The following is a 25,282-nucleotide window of genomic DNA, read 5'->3' on the forward strand; positions in this document are numbered from 1 at the left end:
CCCGACCAGCGGGTGCAGAGCCATTTTACCGCACCGCGCCGCGCCTCTCCCTAGATCCCTTCCACAGGGTACGTCCCCGCCCCGGGCTGGGTCAGCGAAGCGGGATTACTGCCGCGGCCGAGGCTGAGGGGTCCCGTCTGCCCCACGCGCGTTTCCCTCCGCGCCCCGCGGCGCCTCAGAGGTGGCGAGCGGGGGGTGAGGGTGGGGGTGGGGGGAGCGGCGCGAGGCGGCTGGAGCCCCTAACGGTCGCCACGCGCGCAAGGGCGTGAGGGAGCGCGCGAGGCCGAGCGGCGGCAGGCCGCGCGCGAGATACCCTCACCCCCCCCGCCGCCCGCCCGCCTCCGCTCCCGCGCCCGCTCCACGTGCTCGCCCGAGGGTGACAACCTCACTTCCGCCCAGGCGGCGGGGCGTGTAAGGCGGGTGTGCCTGTGTGAGGGAGCTGGGGCCGCGCATGCGCCGTCGCGCCGCACACTGGCGAGGCGGCTTCTCCCGCCCCCCCCCCCCCCCCCCCCGCGCCCGCCTTCCCCGTCCCGGCCGCCGCGGGGCTGTGGCGGGGCCGGGCCCGCCCCCTTCCTCCTCCTCCTCCTCCTCCTCCTGCTCCTCCTCCGTCGCCGCCGCGGTCGTCGCTGCGGTCTCAGGCAGCCGGCGCCGGCGGTCGAGGAGAAGCGGGGCGGGGGCCGCGGCCGGCATGTGAACCGGGGCAGCCCCCTCCCCGCTCCGGCCAGCAGCCGTTGGGGCAACGGCCGCCCTTCGCCGCAGGCTCGCCGCCCGCCCGGCGGCGGCTTCTTTTTCGGCCGCCCTGCGCCGCGCGGGGCCGGGCAGCCGCCTGCGCCCGGCCCCCCCCTCCCCGCCCCGTCCCGCGGGCCCAGCGGGGCCCCGCTCGCCATGAAGAAGTTTTCTCGGATGCCCAAGTCCGAGGGGAGCGGCGGCGGCGGAGGCGGCGGCGGCGGCGGGACGGCGTCTGTGGGCTCCGGCGGCGGGGGCGGCGGGGGGAGCGGCGTCGCCTTGGGCAAGGTGCTGGCCGTCGGACGCTACCAGGTCACCCCCGAGGAGGTGCTGGCGGAAGGTAACGGGGTGGCGGGGAGAGCGGGGGGGGGGGGGGGAGCCGGGCCCTGCGAAGTGCCCGTGGGGCAGGGAGGGAGCGCCCGAGGCCGAGCGCGGCCGTGGGGCCGGGCGGGGGCCCGCTGGCCCGCTCCTCGCCGGGACGGGCTCCCCCGCCCTGCCAGCCGGCGGCTAGCTCTCTCCCCGTCCCTGAAGAGCTGCTTACCCTCTGTAAGCCGGTTAAGGGGGTTTGGGGTTGGTGGGTTGTGTTTGGTTTTTTTTTTTTTTTTTTTTTATTGTTTCGGTTGCTGGCTGGTGCCTGGGGCTCGTTGGGTGGCTTAGAGTTTGCTGGCGTTGAGTAGACCCGTCTGAGGTGTCCGAGAGAGAGGCACGCTGCTGGCTGGGCTGGCGATTCAGCGGGTGAGATCGAGACGCTGCGGCCAGGAACCCGTGAGTCCGAATAGGGCGGTTTAATCCCGTAGTAGGCTTTTACCAGCTAATCTGAAAAAAACCCAAAAAACCAAAACCTAACCAAACCCAAAACCATGATCTTCCTTGCTGGAATGCTGTAGGTTTCTGGCAGGGTCACGAGTGAACTTGCGGTGCTAGTAACTTCTGCTGTAGAGGATTGCTGTTCTCCCTTTGTTGCGAGGTGCCTGACTTCTAATTCTTGCCAGTAACTTGCGTTTTACCTCGTTGGACCTCCATTGGGTCTTAAAGAAGAGTTGCGTGAATTCAGGTAGTCTTAGAATTGGCTAGACTTTGTTAGTCGTACCACTTTAGTAGGCGCTGGCATGGGCCATTGTCAGAACAGCCATATTTGAGTTTCACTGTGTGTGTGTGGGAAACTGTGCAGCGTTGAGCTCTCAGAGTTGGTGGCAGCCGATGTTGTAATGTATAAAGTATAATTCGCTTCCTAGGTCACCGAGCACAGGGCTAACTAGTCCTGTATACTTCGTAGCTACTGAGTTTTGCAGCACTGCAACACGCTGCTTTGGATGTTGTGGGTAAAATAATTTATCTTTGTCATTTTTATGTCTGTGTATTGCTTAGACCAGGTTATGCATAAAGGTACTAGTAAAATTTCATTGCTTATGTGCATTTCTCGATGGAGATTTAAGATGCGGTTTTAACAAGTACATGCAGATACTATTTAAAATAAAAATGTTTAGGTGGTACTTACATTTTTAATTGCTCTTTGGAAAAAGTTTTTTAGTAGAATAGTGGAATTGGTGCTTAATATTTAGAAAGCAGTGTTTTGTCTTTGGCTTATGAAAATGAGGTCAGGGCTTAGCCAGCTGCATACCTGGTTGCCTAAAATATGAGCGGTCCTTGCTGAGAGCTTCTTCAAAGTCATTGTGGTCTGACAGAAGGTCAGTTTTCTGCAGGGCTGGCTGCAGGATAGAGACTTCTTAAAAAAATTATGGACATAGGCTCCTGGGTAAGTTGGGAAGTTAACACAAAAACCATATACATAGTGTAAAGCAGAAAAATTGCATGGTGCTGGGTTCAGTTCTGCATATTATTAAAAGCTTTCTCATAATGTGCTGTTTTAAGAGTCACTATAGATGACTTTTTTTTTTCCTTCTTGTTTCTGTAGCTTGTAGAAACAAATTTGTAGCCCTTAAGGGCTTGGAGGCAGGGGGAGTATGCATTTCAACAGTTGAGTGTTGTGCAAATTGGCTTCCTTACTTTTGAGACTGAAATGGAAAGTTTTCCACAGCTTTTATGTGGTCTCTTAAATATGCATGCCTAGGACTAGAACTGATAAGAGTCAGGGCAGTGTAAATCTGCTGCATCTTGGGCAAAATCTTCAAAGCCAACACCAGACCTATTCAGTAGGGAGGACCCCAAAAGGCTTAGAGGAGAAGAAAATAACAGGTGGCATAACTGCATGGTCGAGGTAGTAGGGAAGTGAGGCAGCCGGGGGAATGATACTCTTATGAATCCGCTGACTGTCGGGAAGCAGCTGGGTTAACAGTGTATGTGTGTGGGCAGCAGATGCATGCCCTGTGGTGACTGGTGGGAAGGTCACTGTGCCTAAGTGTTCAGTTGGCACTCGGGTACTCCTAACTGAGCACAGTAGTGTATGAATGAAAAAGTTGTGTTCTATCTAGGAATTACTTCTTGACAGTCAGCTTTTCCCTTGACTTAGTAACAATTAGTAGTAAGTAATTGTATGTTACTGATGTTATATTAGTCGTATTGCAATCTATTATTAATACCTAACACTTTATAAATCCCCTGCTTAATAATCCTCCTCCTTGGGGGGCAGGGAGGAACAAAGTTTTTGCTTGTAATTTTTTTCCTAGCCCGTTGGCATAAGGCATATTTTTATGTTTGATTTTTCTGAAACCCAGTTTTACTGAGGGTCTCGGGCTTGTCAGGTAGTTCCTCTTAGTCAGTGCTGATGAAATACCATTTACAAGCTAGTTGAAGATGCTCATATAGGAGTTTTAGGTTGTGTCATGAAGTGTTGTTAATGTGTTAATATAATGAACGTAACGAGCCTGTTCCAAACGGATGTATAATGTTCTGTTAGCTGTGGTGTGGTATGGATAGGCTTTTTTACTAGCTCTTAGAGTTAATAGCATTATTTGTCTGTCAGAGTCAAACTGTTTAAACACCCCCACCACCCCTTGCCACATCCCTTCCAAATTTTGCATCTGAGTTCTCTTAGGAAGCTAGCTCTTGGTTTTGCAAAAGACGTAGGCTCCCGGTAACTAGAGCGAGCAGCAGCAGTGATGCCAAAAGGCTCCAGTTGTAACTACCTTGTTAGGCTGCAGTAATGAGTCTGTGGTAGATTTCCTGTGCTGATACAGATGTTGCCTTCAAAATGCTTTTCTGTTCCCTTTGACAATATTGTTTTATTGCAGTGTTTTAAAGGCAAAAGTATGTAGCATTATAATCTAGTACTTTTGCATAAATATGTATAATGCTATCTAAAGCAACTGCATCCTTTTGCAGTAAAGTAGGTATAAAGGTTGAAGTGCTGTAGTTAGTAGGCTGTTAGATGGCTTCTTTTGTTTGAAAGACACCTCTGCTCTCGTGACTTCTTAGCCTTCATAACCCAATGGCCAGTATGTTGTTGGATGGAGGTATTTGCTTTTATGGTTTATTTTTCAGAGATGGGGAAAAAACCCATCCATTTGGTTAAGGTTCGATGTAGAAAATGAGTCCCTACCCATTTCGAGGGGATGGTAGAAGTACGTGGAGCGAGTGACTGATACAGACAGAGGGCAGATCTTCTCTTTATACCTTATCTTTTTGTTCAACAAGAGCATGTGCAATGCAGCTGAAGTTTGGAAAATTAAATCTGACAAAAATATGGAGAAATGTCTGTTCAAAGTTACAGATGGTGCGCGGCAAACTCCAGTTATGGTGACTCCTATATTGAAAAAGACTTTCTAGTTCGGAAATTGGAGCAAACTGGATGTGACAAAATATGAAACATGCTTTTAAATTGATCTCAAATGTCAATGCAAAACAGTTAATGTTGTGAAGAGTGAAAAGGAAAGTGAAAATTAGCAACTTCCCCAAACATTTTTGGTTTATGTAAGGAGATAGAAACTTGTGACTTGATGTGGGGATAATACTACTTCATTCTTTGCATTGACTTAAAACAGAAAGGAGTTATTTAAGTGTAAGAACTGCAGTAAAACTAATTTTTCTGGACACTACAAGGATAGGCATTGGAAGGTACACAGTTGTCTTATCTTGATTGCTTGGCAGGACTTTGTGGTGTTGAAACTGAATAAATGAAGACTTTTTCAGGTTTGAAGTTGTCTTTGTACCGTGAACAGAACAAAGTGGGCATGCCCAGTGTTGTGTTAAAATTTAGTATGTGGGTGCGTTTTTAATGTGTGGACAAAGCAAGACAGAGACAATTATGGATGTTTAAACAAAAAAAAAGAGACTGTACATGAGTTGTACTCTGCTCTCGTGAGACCCCACCTGCAGTACTGTGTTCAGCTCTGGGGCCTCCAGCCTAAGAAGGACATGGACGTGTTGGAGCAGGTCGGGAGGAGTGCCACCAAGATGATCAGGGGGCTGGAGCACCTCTCCTATGACAACAGGCTGAGAGAGTTGGGGTTGTTCGGCCTGGAGAAGAGAAGGCTCTGGGGAGACCTAATAGCAGCCTTCCAGGACCTAAAGGGGGCCTACAAGAAAGCTGGAGAGGAACTTTTTCCAAGGGCATGTAGTGATAGGACAAGGGGTAACCGCTTTAAACTGGAAGAGGGTAGATTTAGATTGGATATAAGGAATAAGCTCTTCCCTGTGAGGGTGGTGAGGCACTGGCACAGGTTGCCCAGACAGGTTGTGGCTGCCCTCTCCCTGGAAGTGTTCAAGGCCAGGTCGCATGGGACTTTGAGCCATCTGGTCTAGTGGAAGATGTCCCTGCCTATAGTGGGGGGGGGTGGAACTAGATCGCCTTTATGGTCGCTTCCAACCCAAACCATTCTATGGTTCTGTGAAATGTGCAGTGGCCTCCCAAGCTTCGCTCTCTAACATGCCTGGCTTGTGTTGGAAGCTAATTTGTGGACATGGAAAGATGATCATCACACTGCTTTCATTGTTTTCTATTCAGAATTGATTAATGGAATCAGCCATAAGCTGTTGCATCTTACTTAAAATAAAAATAGTACTGTGTAGTGTGTTTCCCCCGCTGTGGTACAGCTAATAAACTGTCATCTAGTGTCCTGCATGTCTTGATCTGGTGTTTAAAAGTAGAGCAGTTTCAAGGGGTTCTTCAGGCTGGTTGTTCTCCTGTTGTCCAGGACAATTAGTACCATATCTGGATGCTTCCTGATTTCTTGATTAGACTGTTTTTAGTCCCAATTAATGGGGTAACTCCATGTCAGGCAGTAGTCCCCTGTTGCTTGTACCTGTCCTGACATTCCCCACCCCCCTTTAAGGGAACAGCCTGTAGAGGCATTAAGCATTTGTCCTATTGGAAGGATTCCATCAAAGAGGCAGAAATCAGTACCTGCCCTTGTTCATTAAGCTCAACGTGCTTCCAAAAAATGAGCTGGTACTTGGTTGGTCCCTGCTAAAAGAAGAAGGGAGATGACTGAACGTAAACCTTAGACCATCTGGGGTTTATACTTTTCAGAGAAGCTAAGAGGGTTGGCGCTTGCATGTGCTGAAGGAGTACTCCTTTATTTCCTGATAAAAGCATTATGTGGCTAGCAGGTAGATGTAAATTTACATACTGGGCCAGTGCTGCTGGACTTGGAGTTATCCTCAGCGAAGAACCTTGAAGTAAAAGAAGTAGTGTCTTCAAAACAAGCACAAGGGTTTTTTTTTGTTATTTTGTTTTGGTTTTTTTTGTCACGTACTGGGAATGCTAATCTGGCTGGGGGTGAGCTTTACTGAACTGTATTTCACAGGATTATTCAATAATTACTGTTTCCCTACGATACAGGTGTTAGCCCTGGTTATAGATGAGAAATGTCCTAGAGTCGTGTGAATATAGCACACGAAGGTGATGATCTTGCCCCCGAAAACCTTGTTTTTTGGTAAGAACTAGGCTGACACTATTGGGAGGAAGCAAAACTCTCTTGTCATGAATTCTGTACAGTTTTTTCCATTTTAACCTTCCCAACAGCAAGTGCATTGCTTATGAAAGCGGGGGTGAGATGTCAGAGACTTACATGGAAGACACTCGGTAATACCCTGCGCAACTTGCTTCCAGAAGTACCCAAACTGGATGTAAAGTAGTGGTAGGCAGTGTCGCTGTGTTTTGAAAAGGCAGTAGGCTGTTCGTTAGCCTTTCTGTGTCTTGCAACTTTGGACACGAGGGGTTGAACATGACTCATTACTGATCTTGTGCTTTAACTTTCTTTATTTCCTTTGCTCTAGTCTATGTAGAAAGAAGTTGTGTGATAGTGATTATAGTGTTTTTTTTAATCGTTCTAGCTGATAAAATGGTGAGTTTGGAGCTGTGTGGTGTTGAGCCTTCCGGTGCTATATCTTAGGAAGCTGTTGTTTTCCAAAGTGACCTTGTGTCTAGGACTAGAGAGGCAGGGAAAAAGCCACTCAAGTGGGGATTTGTTTTAGGTTAATCAGTTGATATTTGTGTAACACAGAACGTTTGCTTCATGTATTTAATGTGATGGTTAAAGCTTAGTTTTCTGTGAAGAGGTCCCTCTCAATAGGGAGGACAAGTGAAAACCTCGAATCTTCCCTTTATAAAATTGAAAATTCAATCTCCTTTCTTTTATAATTCATCTCACCGTGCAACCTCTTGGAGTCATTACTGGCAAACTAGTGAAGGAAGGAGCCTCTTACAAGCTCTACTGTCCTACTTAAATTGAGTGTGCAGTCTTTGCAAGTACTTGATGACATTTATTATTCAGTTGGTCTTTTATTTTCATACTGTTCCAGTCGAGGACTAAGAAAACTAGCACCTTAATGGAGAGGAATCCAAGTCCTGTTTTGTGAGATCTTGTGCTGTGCATTTGTGGATTGTCATGCTGCTTAATTTTTGGTGCAAGTGCTTTTTCCTGGAGGCATTTCTTCAATTAATTGTATAAGGGGAAGAAGGGGAGTCTTAAAATCTGATCAACATCACAGCTGTGGTAAAGGCTGAATTGCTTATTGTCCAGGAAGGAGGCTTAGTAAGTTTTTATGGAATTTTTGTTGTGGATGTTTTTTTTCTACCTTATGTGTCTTAGCAATAGCAGTTCAATTAATAATCCAAATAGATGAACTTCCTGATGTGCATAAAGTTCTTCTTGCCCTTCTAGGATGCTTTAAGCCCCATTTCAATTAACCTTTACTACCCTGAATTTCGTGTCTTCAATTTATCTGGGGTATTTGCAACTCCGGCAGCTGCTATAAATTCCTAAGCGTGCTGCTGTACAGCCTACACTGCTTTCTCTTGTGTTAAGATGTGGCTCGCGTGTTGTGCCTTGTTCTGAAGAGGCAAATAGAAGTGCCGTTGTAAAGGATCTGTTAACTTTAGTATTTCAAAGCGTTTAAGTGTGCTGTGGACTGACGTTCTAACTTTGAGATTCTGATTGCACAGTGGAAGAGCTGATTGTGGCAGGTGTTAAGTATATAGATGGTGCAGAGTCACTTCTGCCATGACTGTGTGGCATGCCAGTCTTCTCATATGTGGCAAGCTGACATGTTCATTATGGGTTTTCTTCATTAGTTTAGTGGTTATGTAGCATGTGGCATGCTGCTTTTTGCAGTAGATACTGTTTTATTTTCAGTTGGAATCTAGTTTAGTTGTTCAGGTGGTTTATTAGCTGCAAGGTTGTCTGGAAAGTTCAGTTGTGGAATTTGAGTTGGGATTGGTCATGTCGGTTTTTTTCAGAGCTTAACATCACTGAATCTATGTTTACATGTGACTGTAAAGGTCAAGCATGTTACTCTGTCTCAACAAGTTTTGCTTTGCTAGTATTTGAGTAGCAGAAATGGTTTGTTTGAGTTGAAAAGATGAAGGGAGAAAAAAAGCAGGGTGAGTACTTGAAACTGTCTGCTTTTTGTTTTGGCTAAAAGTAGAATATAATACATGTGAAGATTTTGCACAATCCCAATAATAAGCATGGCTGGCTTACTTCAAGTGTAGCTTCAGCACAGCAAGTGGTGAGATGCTGAACCAAGTTTTGATCTCTGGGTAATGAAAGATAGGGAGCCTATGCTGTTGTGCTTGGGATTTATCTTCAAGCTTTTCAAGCCTAATGAAGGCATCTAATAACTTGAAACAAGAGCATTGTTCTGCCTGTTACAGGATGTAGGTGTATTGTGTGTAATGAAAAAGAAAACAAACCAGGAAGCAGTTTGGGTATTTGCATGTGGTCCTAGCCTTACATCCAGATGCAGGTAAAAATGTCTTTTTGTGTAATGTTGGGCACAAAAGGAATGCTTTAACTTCAGGTTTTTTAGTCTGATAACTAGTGTGGTGACTGAACTTTGGTGGTACTTTGGGAGAACAGTCATTCTCACTGTACTTTCCAGAGCTGTTGTGTGCCTCTTCTACACAGACGGAGAAATTAACATGTTAGGAAACATCTGTAGGCTGACGAAGGTATGTATTGTATAGCTAAGTCCAAGTTCAGCTCTTAGGGACGTGTGGTCTAATGCTCTTCGGTTGTCAAGTGGTTAGTCTGCATCCCTGAACGACATGACTTTCTGCATTGCCATGTATGTGAACATGTAATATTATGCCTCTGTTAACTGCAAGTATTTGTTCCATTCTTTTTCAAGAAAGTTATCAATTTAACTTTTGTGTGCCCAGAAGTAGTTAAATACTGAGCAAGTACTTTGGAATCTACTAATTCTGAGCTAAGTTTTTGGATAGTGGCCAAGAGTCAGATGGTTATATAGGAGAAGCAACTTGATTTGTAGCAGTATCATGTTAATATGATGCATAAACTAAAGCGATCTTTCCTTTGCCAAATTTTAACAAAAGACAGATGTAATAAATGTATATGCCATATACTTGCTTTTTCTCTTGTGGATGTGTTTTGATAAAAAATGCTAATGTCACAGTAGTGGTGAAAGGGGGAGTATGCATGCAGGTGTTTTTGCTGTGAAACTCCTGGAAACCCTCAAAGGGTAAGGCAGCCTGTAATAATAGAGGATATATTAGCTTTGTCTGTGAGAGACTTGGCCTGGCTTTAAAAGAAGCTGCGTAGGATTTTATTTTGGGTGTCTGTGTTTTGTTGGTTCAACTGAAAGTTTGGTTTTTTTTTTTCTTATTATATCTCAGTATTTTGCATGTCGACATAGAAAAGGAAAACTTTGTTAGCTAATAAAAGTAGAATTCATTTTCAGACAAGTGTTAACTAGAAACCAGTGATTCTGGGAAGAGTGTTTATTTCTCTGGGCTTTTGTTACTGTAATATCAGAGCTGTCAGTCATTAACTAGTATGTTACCCATATGCAAGTATTTGTACAGTTTTTCTGTGCATGGAGAGCTGAAGTTAATGCCAAAGATGGGACTTGGTCTCTATGGAGCAGTGTAACTACAGGCCTACTTCCTTTGACACCCAGGAATAATGAGCATGCTTTAATATACACACATGTTAACTGTGTGAACTTAGACATCTTTATAGCTGTAGATGTTTGTTTGTTTTAGCTTTATACGTGTGCACACATGCTGTCTGGTGAATGTCTCATTTTTTGCTAAATAGATTTCATCTCGTGTTCAGAGGAAAAGTGTTTGAGGTAATGAGTTAGGTTGTGCTTCTAGTCTTTGGCATGGTTTTGGTTTGCAGCATTCTTTTTAAGTCTTCATTCTCGAAACTGCTTAATTTCTTAACCTTGGGCTGTATTTTACTTGTTGTGGCTATTTTTTGCCTCCATAATAGTCTAGATAAGTAGGTTACCACAGTCGAATGAGTTGCTGTTTGTAAGCAGAGCTGTGTTAACTGACACTATAAATGCTCTATGCCTGCCAAAATGTGGAGTGTAATGGTGTCAGATAACAGGTGGTTCTAGTAAACACATTTTATTCTGTATTTGGGACTAACCAGGAACATGGACATGGTCAGTCACCTAATTGTAACTTCATGGCTTGAGATGCAGTCCTTCTCCTAAGAAATTGTAAGATTTGCAGGCATTTGCTTTGGAATGGAAGTTTTTTCCTCGTGTCTTTGCAGGTTTAGCTTCAAAGCTGTTAATATACTGGGTGAACAGCTGCTTCCTGAAATGTTGGGAATATTTGCCTATTTGTAATACCTTAAGCTGAAAGTCTGAGGCTAATTTGCAGACCCCTGCGATACTGAGCAGCAGTACACCGACACAGATCACATAGTCTCTAGTCTGTCATTCTGCTGTGGTTGAGATGCCATGTCCTGTATTTTTCTCTCCAGCTTAAGTTAGGCAGTGAACATGAAACCCCTGTTCTCTTGAAGGACTAGGTTGTTTTTTCTCTTCATTGTTGTCTAGCTGCTAACACGGAAGATTAATTCCTTTTTTGCTTTCTTGGCTGTCTTGGAATGGATTTCAGTCTCTTGAGTGTCTGTTTACTGGTTAAGGTGGTAGGAACCTTCCCCCCTTCTCCTCTGATTCATGTGTTCCTTGCTCACGCTTGTCTAGGTTAGTTACTTTTTACTAGCGGCAGTGGGATGTCTTGCACATGGGTTGTGTCAGTTGTGAAACTGGTGCTCTGAACAGAAGCAAGGTGGAGGAAAGTGCACAGAAAAGACCAGGTTAAAAGCTGGAAATAAAAAATTTACTCGATCCTGGGGGTCATTTAAGTGGGGCGTATATCTTTCGGTTTGAGTAGCAAAAGACATGCTACTTGGTTCTTGAGCAACGTGAACATGTGTTAGGAAACAAAGTCTGCATTGTGGAACTGAAAACTAGAGAACCTGCAGTGTTCTTCTTGTGAAGGTACGATAGGCTTTTCTTAGCCTTGATTCTTGTTACGTATGCCTTGCTACTTCTGATGAAAATGGTAAAAAATACTGCAGAAATGATTATGTAGACTCGTGTGAGATGAACACCTCTTAGCATTTTTTGTCTTGCTCTTCAAGAGGTTTCAAAGCTGGTATTGATCTGAAGAACATAGCATTGCCTTAGGGAGGGTCATTATTTCGCAGATGGAGAAACGAAAGAAGATTAAGGGATTTGCCGCGAGTCATACAACAAGCCTGTACAAGAGGTATGGGTAGAGTTTGGAACGTCCTGGCTCTGTGACCGTTTCTTCCGCATTGCCTCTGCAATATGCTGTGCCTTGATTGCCATATACAAAACTATGAAAGGAAATCTGATATTCCAGGACTTCAGGAGATTTTATTTGGGATAATGTTGGACTTCCTTCCAAACTAGCACATTATTTTAATGGATGCATTTCTTCCTGTGACACCTTGAGACTCTAAGGCGCAAGTCTCTAAGAGTTACATACTAATACTTAGGAATTGTCCAATTCTTGGTTTAATTCCTGTGCTGTTGTACTGACTTGTTTTAATACTCATTTTTTAAATTTGTTATTTGGATTGTGATTTCTGTCTGTGCATTCGGTCTTTCAGTAGCAGTTCTAACGAGTTGTTATTGCAGCATTTTGCGACTTCCCTTACAAAATAAAAAATAGTTTTAGAAGTTAGTGGTTAATGTGACATGTTCTTCAGTTCTTCTGCAATTTCTGTGGGTTGAAAAACTGAGTGTGCTTTTATTTAGAGAAGTTGTTGCTAAACAATTTTTTTTGTTTTGGATAGATACCAAGTTTCTTGCATGAAACTATATGAAAGCAGTGTTTCTTTGGAGAGACAAGCTATGGAGGAGCAAAACTTGGAGCAGTTCATCCAGCTGCTAAATGTGCAAGGACTTAGTCTGTGCTGTTTAAGAACTCTGACAGAGCCAAGTGCTCTTTTGGATTGCAGCAGCGTAAACACAGGGGGAGGTGATTCCTCTTAGTGTTTTGGTTTTGAACTTGATGTCTCAGATACTGAGCAAATAGATCATTAAAGAATATAAGGCACTTAATTACTCTGCTGACACACGTTTAAGGACCTGACTGGTCTCATGGAACACATGCTATATTCAAGAATAGGAAATGTGAATGAAATTTGTTGTGTCAGTGTTAGGCATGGAATCGGTTCTGTTTTGTGCATCATGTGTAGAAAAACAAACATTTTGAAAAAAAGGAAATGAAGTAATTGCATTCTTCAGAGCCCTGCTGTCTTTCCGTAGTGCTCAGTAGCATGGTCTGTGTCTGCAGAGTTAAGACCTTTACCTTGAGTTCAGTTTAGATGAGTTATCAGTTACGTAGTATCGCTTGGCTTTTACTTAATGAGAACTCATGAAAGCAGCAGGAGGATTATTTATTCTCAGAATGAGTTATCCAGAGATTCCTTAGGCACTCTGAAGACAGAAAAGAAAACTCAGAACTATTATGGTAGTTCTAAAAGCAGTGTAACCATATAGAAGCTTATCAAAAGAAAACACAGTGTATTGCATCTCATTTGGTTTAGTCATGTAGGCATCTTCAAGTTCCTCCAATCTTGGTTTGAATTTACACTATTACTTTCCCAGCTTTGTGCTTTCTTGAAATGTTTGATTGTGTCCATCAAATGGACTGTTTTACTCTTCCTTTTGACTTTTTGTTCTGTTAAGCTGATGTTGAATTATATAGCTGTGTTTCTAAGAGCAAGTTTTTGTTGAAGGACATCTTTGGGTTTAGGTGGTAGATGGGTCCCAGTGCTTTCATTTTTTGAGACTAACCCAAAACCACATGGGCTTCCAGACAGGTCTGTTTAATGAGTAACTACCTTGTTCAGAGTTATTGCTGTTGTTGAATGACTCTGCCTTGAAACACAGTAGATGTGAGAGATATGAAATGATTTTGATAATCTTGACTCCGATACTCAGAATCCTGTTGACATTGCAGCATAGATTTTTATTTAAAATGATTAAGCTGCTTACACTGTTTAGAAGTTTAAATGTTTCTTTTTAAATCGTCAGATGTCACAGATGTAAAATAATTCAGTCTTAATAAAGAGATCTTTTGTATGTGAATTGAAGTATTCAAATCTATTCAACGTGAACCAGATGGAGCTTTAATAACTGCCTGCCCCCATGCAGGTGCCAAGGAAATATTATTACCTAAAATATTTTTAAATTCTATTTATTGGTATAAACAGGTCAAATCTCAGGTATTTTGTTCTTAGAGTTTATTGGTTCGCTGTTGTTCATATGCCAGATAGGTCTATATATGTTCCTTTGGCTCAGAATTTAAACATATACAAGTATTTGCAGAAAGCTACAGAAGATGAGGTGAGATAATGAAAATCCTTATACTGCTTGCCTCAAATATTCATATTGGATATTCTTAACAACTAATTCCAGCCAGTTAATCCAGTTTTGATCACGCTCATGTATGAAAAATGGTCAATGAGTTCACTGGTGATTACAGTTGGATGTGAAGATGTGTGAGACTATGTAGAAACTTTCTAGTGGTGAAGAGATATGTGTTTCATCTTGCTAATTTAGTATGTGTATGATGCCTCAGGAAAATAGTTAACCAGAGAATCTTCCTATGACATCTGCCTTAGTCTGAAATGCTTCTAGCATTATGAATTGCTTGGTTTATATCTCCATGGCCTGGTGACTCTTTTGTTTCTTTTGCAATGAAAGATGGCACTTCTCCAAGATGCTGTAGAACTAGCTGTTTTGCTGAAGCTGGGCACCTTATGCTTTGCCTTGTTTCTTTGCCATGGTAGCTTTGTGGTATTCAGTGGGTGAGTTATTAATGTTTGAGGTTATAGATCCATTCTCTGACTTTCTCTGCTTTGGATTTTTACGCTTGCATATTACAATTACAATTAAAATAGTGATTTCAAGGGACATGCAAGACAAACTACAGGGCAAATAAGAGTTAAAGAAAAGGGGTGTATGTGTATGGGTTTTTTTAATTGGGTGGTAACCATTCAGTATGACAAAGGAGTTTAGTTCCGAAAAAGTTGCGGTGGTTGCATATTAGGTATATATTGTATCTGTACCCACCGATTTAACCATTCCGTAACTGTATTTTATTTCGACACATGTTTATTATATTGGAGTTAAAATAAAGTTTTTTTAAAAAAATAAACTGTTGTGTGCATTAAAAATGCTTAGCAAGACATGTGAAATCAATCTACAAAATGAATTAATTAATGGCTTCTATTGATCATAGTGTCAGTGTTGTACAATGAGTAACTTCATTTTTCTGTCTAGTCTATATACACAGATAATGTCATCATCCTGCTTTTCAAACTCCCTTTGTTTTCAGTTCAGAGTAAACTACAAATGGAGCTGAATTCAGTGAGCAAACGAAGTTGGGAGGGAGGGCGAAAAAACCGTTTCACATGTTGAAGATGTAACTGCTGTTCTAAGTGTTTTTTGGTGTGTTTTTTTCTTCTTTTTTTTTTAAACTGTGCTAGCAGATGCTTGTGACAGGTATCATACCAATGTCTTGGACAAGTTGACAACCTTTCTTGTGAAAAGTTGGGCAGGAAGCACATCCTGCCTAAAGGCATCACCTTGGTTACATCTTGAGTAACACAGTATGTCTAGTGTACTAAAGTTTGAGAGACTAGAGGTTTAATGGCATGGTGAAATGGAATTGAATTAAATGTTTTGGCCTAGATTACACAGCATAATCCCTTACATAAATGTTGAGTCAACAGTCTTGACCTTGACCAAAAAAAAATACAATGTTTGGGTTGGTTGGTAGGGTTCTGTTGTGTGAGTTTCGGTTTGTTCTTTCATTTTACTGTTTGGAAAAGGAAGCATCAGTGACATGAAGGTCTGTCTCTTGGGGGAAGTCGCTTGCTCCTGCAAACAGCTGTCACTCTTGACAAGTGTTTCTTGGCTTCAGAATTGTGGATTGTGTGTCTTGCCATTCTATCTTTTTCTTTTTTTTTTTAATTCCAGAACTGGTTTATGCCAGCTAGGGAGATGATAAAAACGCCAAGTTAAGGATGCAGTTATAACTGTTGTAGTGCACTGTGGATGGGAGAATCAGCAGAACTTTGTGGGCCTGTACAAAGGTAACTTGCTTTAAAAATGCTGATCTGCCCTATAAAGAGAAAGCATGTTTGTTCAGGTGTACTGGGATGTGCAAGAAGTGCATTTGCAAAGAAGGAAAGAATTTGAAGAAAATAAATGGATTGGTTGCATTACTGTACATCTCAAAAGTACAAGTCACCTGAAAATCCTTGCGTTGTTGGAAGATAGAGTTGTTTCCAGACTGGAAAATGAGTTTCAGTGAGCAGTGAACTAGGAGATGCTGAACTGAATGCTGTTTTGCTTTTGTTACTGATGTGCCTGTAAACCAACTCTTGTACTGTCTTTGTACAGTAAACTGCATAAGGTATCTCTGACAACTCTATGTTGTGCTGAAGTGTTTCCTTGTCCCCACCAAGGGTGGGAGCAGGCTGGATTAATCTCTTAAAACATAAATACTTGTCTTCTTTCTGTGAGAAGAAAGCTCTCGTTCTTTTTGATAGAAAGAACTACAGTACCCTTTCCTCTCTGCATGACAGTGTAGCCCTGGAACTTTTAAGAGCTGACTTTGTGGAATGAAGCCCAGCAGATTGTGACTTGTTGCCAAATTTTACCTTAATTTCCTACTTTCGGTTTCTGTTAGTACAGATAATGGAGCTGTTTAATACTCTTAAGTAATTTCTGTTACAACATGATTGCAGAATCTAGAGGTGAAAAGAGGTTAATGTTTTGATATTCGCTATCAATTAATTGAACCGTTGGTGCTCTACTAGTCGGGTTCTGTGCTCTCTTCCTTATGAGAGAAGGTAAAATATTAGTTCACTTAAATACAAGAATCTGTTAAATATGGTTGTAGAGGTAAATGTTAGTTGTTTTTTTTTTTTAACAGGGAATAGCACGAGGAGGTGATAAAATAATCTATCAAAGTTGTACAGCAGTTGTGACATTCTCAGGCAGCTTGACTCAAAATGGAAATGTAGAGAGGTTTTTCATATTTCTTCTAACAAGAGTATGGGGTAAAGGGATCGTTTTTAACCTAAGAAATATAATGTTTTGTCTTGCATGCATAAGGTGTATTACAGGCTGTATCAAACGTTTGCCTTTTTTTTTGAGCATGCATTAAACCAGCTACTTGGTGTGTTTTCATCTTTCTTAAGCTTGACAGAATATTGCAGGAATTGCAAGTGTGTCTATTTCGGTAGTTGTGGTAAATTCAAATAGTTTGCAAATAGTTCCTGCATTAGGAAATTGGGGTTTATTTTTATTTCTCTAGAAGCAAAATAGTTGAGGCAGACAGAAGATGGCATGGAAGCAGTGTTGTCATTATAGTAGTCAACTATGGAAAGTGAGTCACCTGGATACTTGAAGGACCATGTAGCTTGGTTGTCTTTAATGCAGGATTCTGAGCCTTGTTCCTTTTGCTGTTGGCTGGATCAAAGCTTGAGCATCTCGATTGGCCAGCTGTCAGACAAAACTTCCTTAAATCTAGAACTGTAATGTTGGCATTTAAACTTGTAAGGTGTCTGTAGTAGTTTGAGTTGACAATCCAGCATAGTGCTGTAGGACTCTAGCTGACTAGAACAGGTTTGCACCATACAGAAGAAGAATGTTCCAAAGTCTGTATGACCTCATTAAATGACAATTTAAAAAATGCGCTTAATACTGGGTTGACAGAATAGGTAGGCAAGTTAATAGTATCTTTGTTGCTCTCACATGCACATGTGCTTGACTTAGGGTCGTTCTCTTTAGATATTTTTTCCTTGAGAGGGATGTTGCCTGGTGGCAGGCAGCAGAGGCTTTACAGAGGATAGGATTTTCAAAATTTAGAGGACTTCACCTAAACAAGCTGCAATGTAAAACCATTGACTATCTCATGCTTCCTTGCTGGTCCTTACAGGCCAGGAGGGAATGACAGTGTTGTCAGAGGTGATGGCTAAAAATTACTGTTAAGGCTTTTTGATGAATACTAACTTCACGACTGAGGAAAAAACGTTGAGGTCAGTGCCACAGGAATACTTCTTGGGATTTAAAAGAAGAAAAAGATGCCAATTTTGGACTGATATTTTTAATATTCATCTCTATTCCACCCCACTGTCTGTCTTGGCTGTTGTCTATGTCTTGAGTTTTCCTGTGATTTCTGGGCAGCTCCCTGTAGCATGCTGTGTAGCACTTAAATTTGCCTAGAGTTAATTTTTTGCTCTGTAGCAAGCTTTTAGGATTTTTCATGTTAAGAGAAAGTATAGTTGACAAGTTGAAGTCTCTAAGTATGTGGACTTTGCTGGGACTAAAGCTTAATTACTTCTTTATGATAAAAATATTAGTACCTGTTGGCATCACTGGCTTCTGTGGGTTTTGTTTATGACTGCACACTGTAGCAGGTGATCTAATTATTTTTAAATGGCTAAAAAATGAAGTGATTTGTGTATTTGGCATTTGTATGCTCTCCTTTGCAACATAACTGCTTATCCCTGTTCCAGTAAGAACACCAGATAAATTTTTTTTTTCAGTTTGGCAGCTGGGCATGTCTGGTGCACAGGTGTTACTAAATAAGAAAACTTTTCACAGAAATCCATAGCAGACCTTAATTCAGCTTTCCCAGAGCACCTTAGTAAGTCGAAGTGTCTTGGATGCCCCAAGTAGTCTCAGGGGCTTATGTCAAAGGTTTTTGCTAAGTTGGACTGCACTTGGTGCAAGAAGAAATAAAATGTGAGAGTGCCTGCTCATCAGCATGGGTAACAGTCCAATTAGCAGATAGAGGTATGCATAGCAGACCTGCTTTTTATGGGGTGTACTGTAATGTCCTGTTGGTATGTGTTTCACAGCTGCTATTTTCACAGTGCTGCTTTAAGAGCAGATGCTGGTTTGAAGAAAGCAGTGCTTCTTGTTTAAACTAGCCCTGATATTCAGATTGTTACACGGTGGGAATTTGTGTGGGCAGTGGGAAAAGGAACAGTGGTATGTCCCTTGGAATGCGTTGTCTGCATGCTTAAAATAAAGTGGAGAAATACAGAGCTCCAAAATGTGTGTGTGTGTGTGTATGTGTATGTAGAAATGGATTATTTTAAAAGTAGGGAGCTATTTCTGCTTTTGGTTGTGGGAATGCCGAGCTCTTCAGCTTGCAGGCAACATCTGTCAACTGCTTTTCCGGATGGAGCCATGTCTCAGAGCCTCGTGTTCACGCCTGAGACTTGTGCAGTATGCTTTACTAAAAATACACACACAAGAGCATACATAAGAATATATAAAAATGTAAATGTGCATATATATGATTAGTGTCATGTAATAGTGCCTTTATTCAGCGGGAAGGCCACTTTACAGTGCTTTCCGCAAACACAGGTCTTACAGCTTCAGTTGGCAGCCATACAGCCAGGGTGGTGGGACAGCTCACGTACGGCACCTTCCTGGGAGCTGGAATGCTCTTGCTGAGCTCGGGGCTAGCAGCGACTGGTGCAATGAGGCAGCAGTGTAGGAGCATATGAAATGGTGGCAGTGTACGGGGCTGATGAAAACTGTATGACCTTCAACCCATGCTCTGGAAGCCTAGTGTACAACATGAGATATATAGCAGCTGTTGCAGGAATTCTTGTCACATTGCTAGGGAACTGACACTTTCATTAATGGGATGTCACATCATTTTCTCGTGCAGAGGTGCTTCAGGAACGGAAATGCAGAACCGTGGTCAGTGGCTTCCTTGCCCTGTGGAGGTTTTGACAAAAATGAAGTGCTTGAGTAAAAATTCTTCATAAAGCTTGCAAACTGCATTGTAAGTTTCTGTTAATACGTAGCATCTCAACAATCATGCGATGTTTGGTGTCTGATTAAAAATTTTCAAATGTTTAAGTTCTGTGTGTTTTTAAATGTTTCGCTGTCACAAATAGATAAAAAATTTATTAGCTTGAAGAACTAAATAGTGTTCTCTATGCAAAACTCAAGTATTTCTTGTGTATGCTCTTAGTCTATGGCTTCCATAAATAAGTCTGCAATAAAACGTCTGTACTGACTAACAGAAGACTGCCTCTGTGGAGGAAGGACTTCCTTTGTTGCGGGAAGGAGGGATTTTCTGATAATTTGAGGAAATGCCCTGTAATTATCCTAACAGGGTGCCAATGAATTTAGCAAGTTAAAGGCATTGTAGCAGTACATCAGGAGAGGAGAAATTGAGCAGCAGAATGGAAGAGAGGCCTGTGCAGCATGTTAGCAGTGTATCAGGATGGGAGAAGTATGCTCTGAGCTCCTAGAATGATCTGTGTTTATTATATACTATGTGAAGATGTGATCAAAACCGAGCTGCAAGAAATTGCTTTTGACATGGGTTCATCTGCAACTGTGGCAGAAAGGAGGTTACTCAAAATTCCTGGTAAAATAGCACATCAATGTGGTGCTTAACAGTTATTAAAAAAATGGCCTTCCCCAGTGCTCTGTATGGAAGTGCATGTGGGTGTTAAGAGCTGTTTTTTTCATGAGGTCATGCTTTTCTTGTGGAGAAGGACTACTTTGCTGATTATTCTTCATAAGTGTCCTGTTATTTTGGACGCTGGCTTCTTTGGTGTCTTGGTACCCCATAAAGCTATAGAGCTCAGAGTTGTTTGTGGTTGGTTTTTTGTTTTGTGTTTTTTTGTTGGTTGGTGTTTTTTTTTTTATTCCGGCACAGAGCATGTGCTTGAAACATTTAATGAGGCCTTTCTGCTGTCCTTCGTTATGGACTTGCAAGAAGGTTTTTATTTCTTCATATTGTTTGGAGCCAATGTGCAATGCATTTATGCTACTACTTTGAGAGGGACTGGTCTTATTCTGTTGGAGTGCATTCGTAGTCTGTAAAATGGTTCACGCTTGTGTATTGGGCTGGCAAACTATAGGGTTCAGAAGGCTATGCAATTTCAGGAGGTGTGTAACTTCGGTAGGAGGGTATCTCTGGCTGCAGGTCAGCCTGATTTTGGAATATAATTGAGACAGCTGGATGACTTCTGGCTTTAGATTTAACAGAGAGGAGATATGTGTACAGAGTGATCTAGGCATCAAGGGATGCCAAGTAAGATAGCAGTGAAAGTATTGCTAAAGGCAGAAGTTTACTTAGAGCCTAAATGATTGTTGTATGTTAGATGATCTGAAAGGCAAAAAAGCCAGATCTGTTACTTTAAAGAATAACAGTGTGTGGATGGATAGCCATCTCATTCCAAAGGGGGGGGTGTGTGTGTGGGGGGGGAAGGTTAGCAGCGTGTGTGTGAGTAGATGGATCACTGGAAAATAATTTGCACTTCAACCTGTTTATCCTGCTTTGTGGAGAGAGGGGCACAAGGCCATCTCACTGGCCAAGGTCATATGAAACAGAGCAGAACTTGCAAACTGGCTTCAAATGAGAAATAAATTAACTATCTTTTAGGTTATTGAGCTTTATTAACAACACCTTTACATAATGACTGTAAAGACAGTTCTGGAACTGTGCTGTAGTGGAGGAAGTCATGCTGGCCTGACAGGCCCTTTTCGGGCTTACATCTCTTAAGGGTTAGTTTTCTCACAAACTGGTTTTTTTAAACTCAAGATTATATTTAGTTGAGGAAGTTACTAAATATCTAACTGTCCAGATTGTGTAGGTGCATAAGAACTAAGAGGATCTGTTGCTTACCACATCTACTCATTTATTTCAGCTTTTCTGAAATGTACAGGAAAACTGGATGTAAATACTATATCTGAAAACAGACTTTTATATAACAATTAGCTTTATAAAAACTTATTTTTGAGTATTTATTTGTGTCAAAATGGAAACAGATTGTAGAACTTGGCCACCTCTCTGTAACAGCCAGGTTTTAATGTATTTGTAGGGAAGCTTTTATACCTTGCTGGTTTTGTGAGAGTGACTGTAGTAGCTACTGTTTCTGGTTCAGCATTTACAGGTGTGGGTAGCGGTTATTTTTTATAACTCTACGGATAAAATCCTTCTATGTGTGAAGTTCTTTTTGTTTGAGACTTGAGTATATAGTCAGGTAGTTAGCCAGTTGGAGGAACAACATTTGGTGCTTCTATATGTTTTAATGGTATATTAAAAAAATCTTCTTGCCTTTATATCTAAAATATGCATAACTTTGTTCAGAATATCTTTGTTGATACTCTTCTAGTCTGTCTTCACAGAACAGCAGTCTGAAAGATGGTAAAGGTACTGGAAGATTGTTCAGCCTTATTTTGTTCTTCCTCAGTAAGCAAGTAGGATATTTTGAGTTCTGACAGCTATATTGTTTCCTTCTTAGAGTTTCAGGAATGTAACATGGTAAAGCTTAAACAGAATGTTGAGGCCCCTGAAATTTTTCAAGGTTGACCTTAAATATGCATAGGAAAAAAACAGACTAGAAAATATGGCTGAGGTAGAATTTAGTTTTAAAAACAAAACCACAAAAAAAGCCACAAAAGACTGAAACGTTGCTAGTTTGCCTGTTAAGATCCCAAAAGTGGATGGTAAAGATAAAAACATGGCTGTTGAAGGTAAGAAAGATGTGTGAATTTCAACTTGCTGAGCTTTGTAATGAGTTTATCTGTCAAAGCTTCAGCGTTTTATTCTGCTGTCTACTGACTTATATAACTGTAGATGCTATAGAAAGGCTTCTTGGCAAGTATTTAAAGGAAAAAGTGACTTGCATGATGTGACTGTCCTGTGTAACTTTTGAGTATTTAAGTCTCCGATGAGTTTGATGGAAATAAAAGACTATAAGAGATTCGGCTCCTACAAGTCTTTTGTGGTTTAACCCCGGACAAGAACTAAGCCCCACACAGCCACTCGGTCACTCACCCCCAGTGGGATGTGGGAGAGAACTGCAAGGGGCAAAAGTGAGAAAACTTGTGAGTTGAGATGAAGACAGTTAATAGGTAAAGCAAAAGCTGTGCGCGCAAGCAAAACAAAACAGGGAATTAATTTGTTACTTCCCATCGGTGGATGTTCAGCCATCTTCAGGAAAACAGGGCTCTGTCATGTGTAATGGTTACTTGGGAAGACAAATGCTCTAACTCCCAATGTCCCTCCTTCCTCCTTCTTCCCCCAACTTTTATGCTGAGCATGACGTTGTATGGTCTGGAACGTCTTTTCGGTCAGCTGGGGACAGCTGTCCCAGCCGTGTCCCCTTCCAACTTTCTGCGCACCTCCAACCTACTCGCTGGAGGAGTGGTGTGATAAGCAGAAGAGGCCTTGGTGCTGTGTGAGCACTGCTCAACAGTAACGAAAACATCCCTGTGTTATGAACACTATTTGCAGCACAAATGCAAAACATAGCCCATACTAGCTGCTATGAAGATATTCAGCGCTATCCCAGCCAAAACCAGTACAAAGTCTCAAATCTGGGAAAGGGAGTAGAGATAACTTCATTCTAATGATACAGCACACAATGAAAAGGACGTGTGTGTTCTGAGGGGAAAATAGCATCCTGTTAGCTCTTTGTGGCGAGGTCTCAGAGTAACAGAGATGAGCCTTGGTTGTGAGGCCCCCCGATGCGGTGCCTCATGCATTTGCACTTAGCAGCAAGGCGGTGGGATGTTCTTGCAAAGTTAATGTGGGCCCATACAGACTGGCTAAATGGAGTGCTGCTGTCATTGTGCAAAATGATACTTTTTTTTGTGCTTTTGCTTTGCATACGAGTCCCTTCAGAATTGCAGTCAGTCCTGTATTCAGGTCTTGAGTGCTGAGTGTGTCAGTGGCCCTGTGGTTTCCCTAGTTGCTTTTTTGCGGCCTCTCAATTTGCATTCGAGTTGGCTCTTGAGGATGTGGAATGAGGGAGAAAAAATGGGATTGTGACGTTACGCTCTCTGCCTGTGCCCAGTAGCCTTATGAACTGTTGTCTTCAACATGTTGGTGGCAATTTTTAGATGGTATCTAAAATTATTTACTGACAAGTAAACTAAAGGGCTTGCTGCACTGAAATGGGTATGGGCAGTGAGGTTCATACAATTGTATTGCCAAACCTGTTGACAGGCTGAGCGCATGTGCAATTTGCTAGGTTATTACATTTTGGTCACTGCCCTTTCTGTCAATTTTTCAACAGAGGTACTGTAAACTTTGGTGCTCTGATAAATAAGACTGCCCGAAGTTATGTTGCTTTTTGATGGAAGGGCCTCAGAGTTGGCAAAGCTGTTGCTCGTTGCCCAGTATGTGAAGATGATGTGCTAGTCAATTAGTGCCTGCATACCTGTCTTGGGCCCAACTGCAGCATGTTGTGGCATTTCTTGTCTGTGGGAAGATGAGGAGGTACTTGTGGGATGCTATGTGGGGGTGTTGTGACTTGACTACATCAGGAATTTAAGGTGGCAAGCAGAATTGTAGTGATGGGTGGTAAAGAACAGAAGTGTGTAGAGAAGGGGGTGGCTTAACATGTGGAACTTCCTTGTCATCTTTTTATAGGCCATAGCTTATAACAGTTTTGTTTTAAGCTTTTTTGGATGCATTGTGTTATGGAAAAGACTGTATATGTCTTCACTGCTATGAGATAATAGAAAAAATTTTCAGCTTCTGAAAATGTTGGTGAAATGCCAGCTCCTAGGTTGATGGACATGTGGAAGTGTAGTTCTGTTCAGTGTGCCATCTCGAGTCTCTGGGCAAAGCAACTACTCGTTATTTGCGCTAGTGTTTCTGTATAGCACAAGGCCATGTACGTACTTGTCTCCTTCTCCACCCTGACCTTTAGCAATGTTTAAGAAGAGTTGTCATGAATGTTTAAAGCACTGATTATTGCTTACTTTGGTGCTTTCAGTGAGAAGTTGGACATCAGAAATGACTGAAAAGGTTTAAAGTTTAATGGTTTGGGATTTTCCTGGGTAAAGGTTCCCAGAACATTGGTGACTAATAGGTTTTCTGTAAATAGTAATATATTTATTCAAGTTTTGTTCAGAGTTATGCCACTTGGCTCCTTGATGAAAGGATTTCCATAGTGGTGATATTTACTAATGGAAAACAATTCAAGGTCACATACTTACTTTTTGGTGAAATGGGGAATAGGTCTGCTTTTAGGTCTTTTTTGAGGGTTCAAGTTTGGTTAATATTGCCACCTAATGGCAAGAAGAGCGGTTGTCTGAGAATTTAGATTTTTTTCACTACTTCCTACTGATTGTTTTTATCCAGTCATGTCTGCTCTGGTTACATAAAAACCCTCGTCAGGGAAACTTGAAATCCGGCATTTTGTTCTTGTCGTCCTGCTAGTCATAGAGAATTTTAAGGCTACGAAACTGGTTAAAAAATCAAGAAGTTATTTTTGTTGTCTAATCGTTAGACATTTGCGCTTTACCCGAGTACTGCTTTATATTTTTGGTCAAGTATTGGTGCTTAAAAAAGAAGCTTCTTTTTATTGAGAGGATAGTACAAAAAAATCTACCACTACCGAAGGTCTGCACATCGCTCTGAATATTATTCCCCAGGCTGGTATTCGGGGAGCCCTATAGGATCATTTCAGCCCCAGCTGGAGTTTGGCATTAGAACTTGAATAATTTTCAGAGTGGGTGTCCTGTTAATGTTTTGGGAATGCCCTGTTACATAAACTAGGTTAAGTATAATAATTCTGCAGAATTTCAGCTGTTGTATTAAAATTGGCAGTTATTCTGTTGTGACAGTGTAGCATTTCATTTGGCTAAATGACCAATTAAGTTAAAAAATATTATATACTTAATCATCAGGAAAATTTCCTAGTAAAACTTAGCTGTTTCAGTTGTGAATTACTACATGCACGTTTACTCAAGCATGAGACTTGTATCAAATGAGGTGTATTATACTTAATAAATGCTGCTTGCAGATTATATTAGGAAATGTGAAATGCTGCTTGCAGATTCTATC

The 25,282-nt window shown here is 41.8% G+C and overlaps 1 protein-coding gene across 8 annotated transcripts in view; it reads left to right on the plus strand.

The window, feature by feature from the left end:
• BMP2K (BMP2 inducible kinase) overlaps positions 1 to 25,282 on the plus strand; it is a 126,635-nt gene that overhangs the window by 59,081 nt on the left and 42,272 nt on the right. Inside the window, exon 1 of one of the 8 annotated variants that reach the window (XM_049815555.1) lies at positions 632 to 1,066. The exons of 6 other annotated variants lie outside the window; for them this stretch is intronic. In XM_049815555.1, the coding sequence (XP_049671512.1) occupies positions 886 to 1,066 (181 nt within the window). In that variant the 5' untranslated portion in view covers positions 632 to 885. Of the gene's footprint in view, positions 1 to 631; positions 1,067 to 19,140; positions 19,247 to 25,282 lie in introns of those variants that run through there. One more of the 8 variants, XM_049815559.1, reaches the window with a different exon arrangement.

This window comes from Accipiter gentilis, chromosome 12, assembly GCF_929443795.1.
Source record: "Accipiter gentilis chromosome 12, bAccGen1.1, whole genome shotgun sequence".
In the NCBI taxonomy this organism is placed as follows: Eukaryota; Metazoa; Chordata; class Aves; order Accipitriformes; family Accipitridae; genus Astur; species Astur gentilis.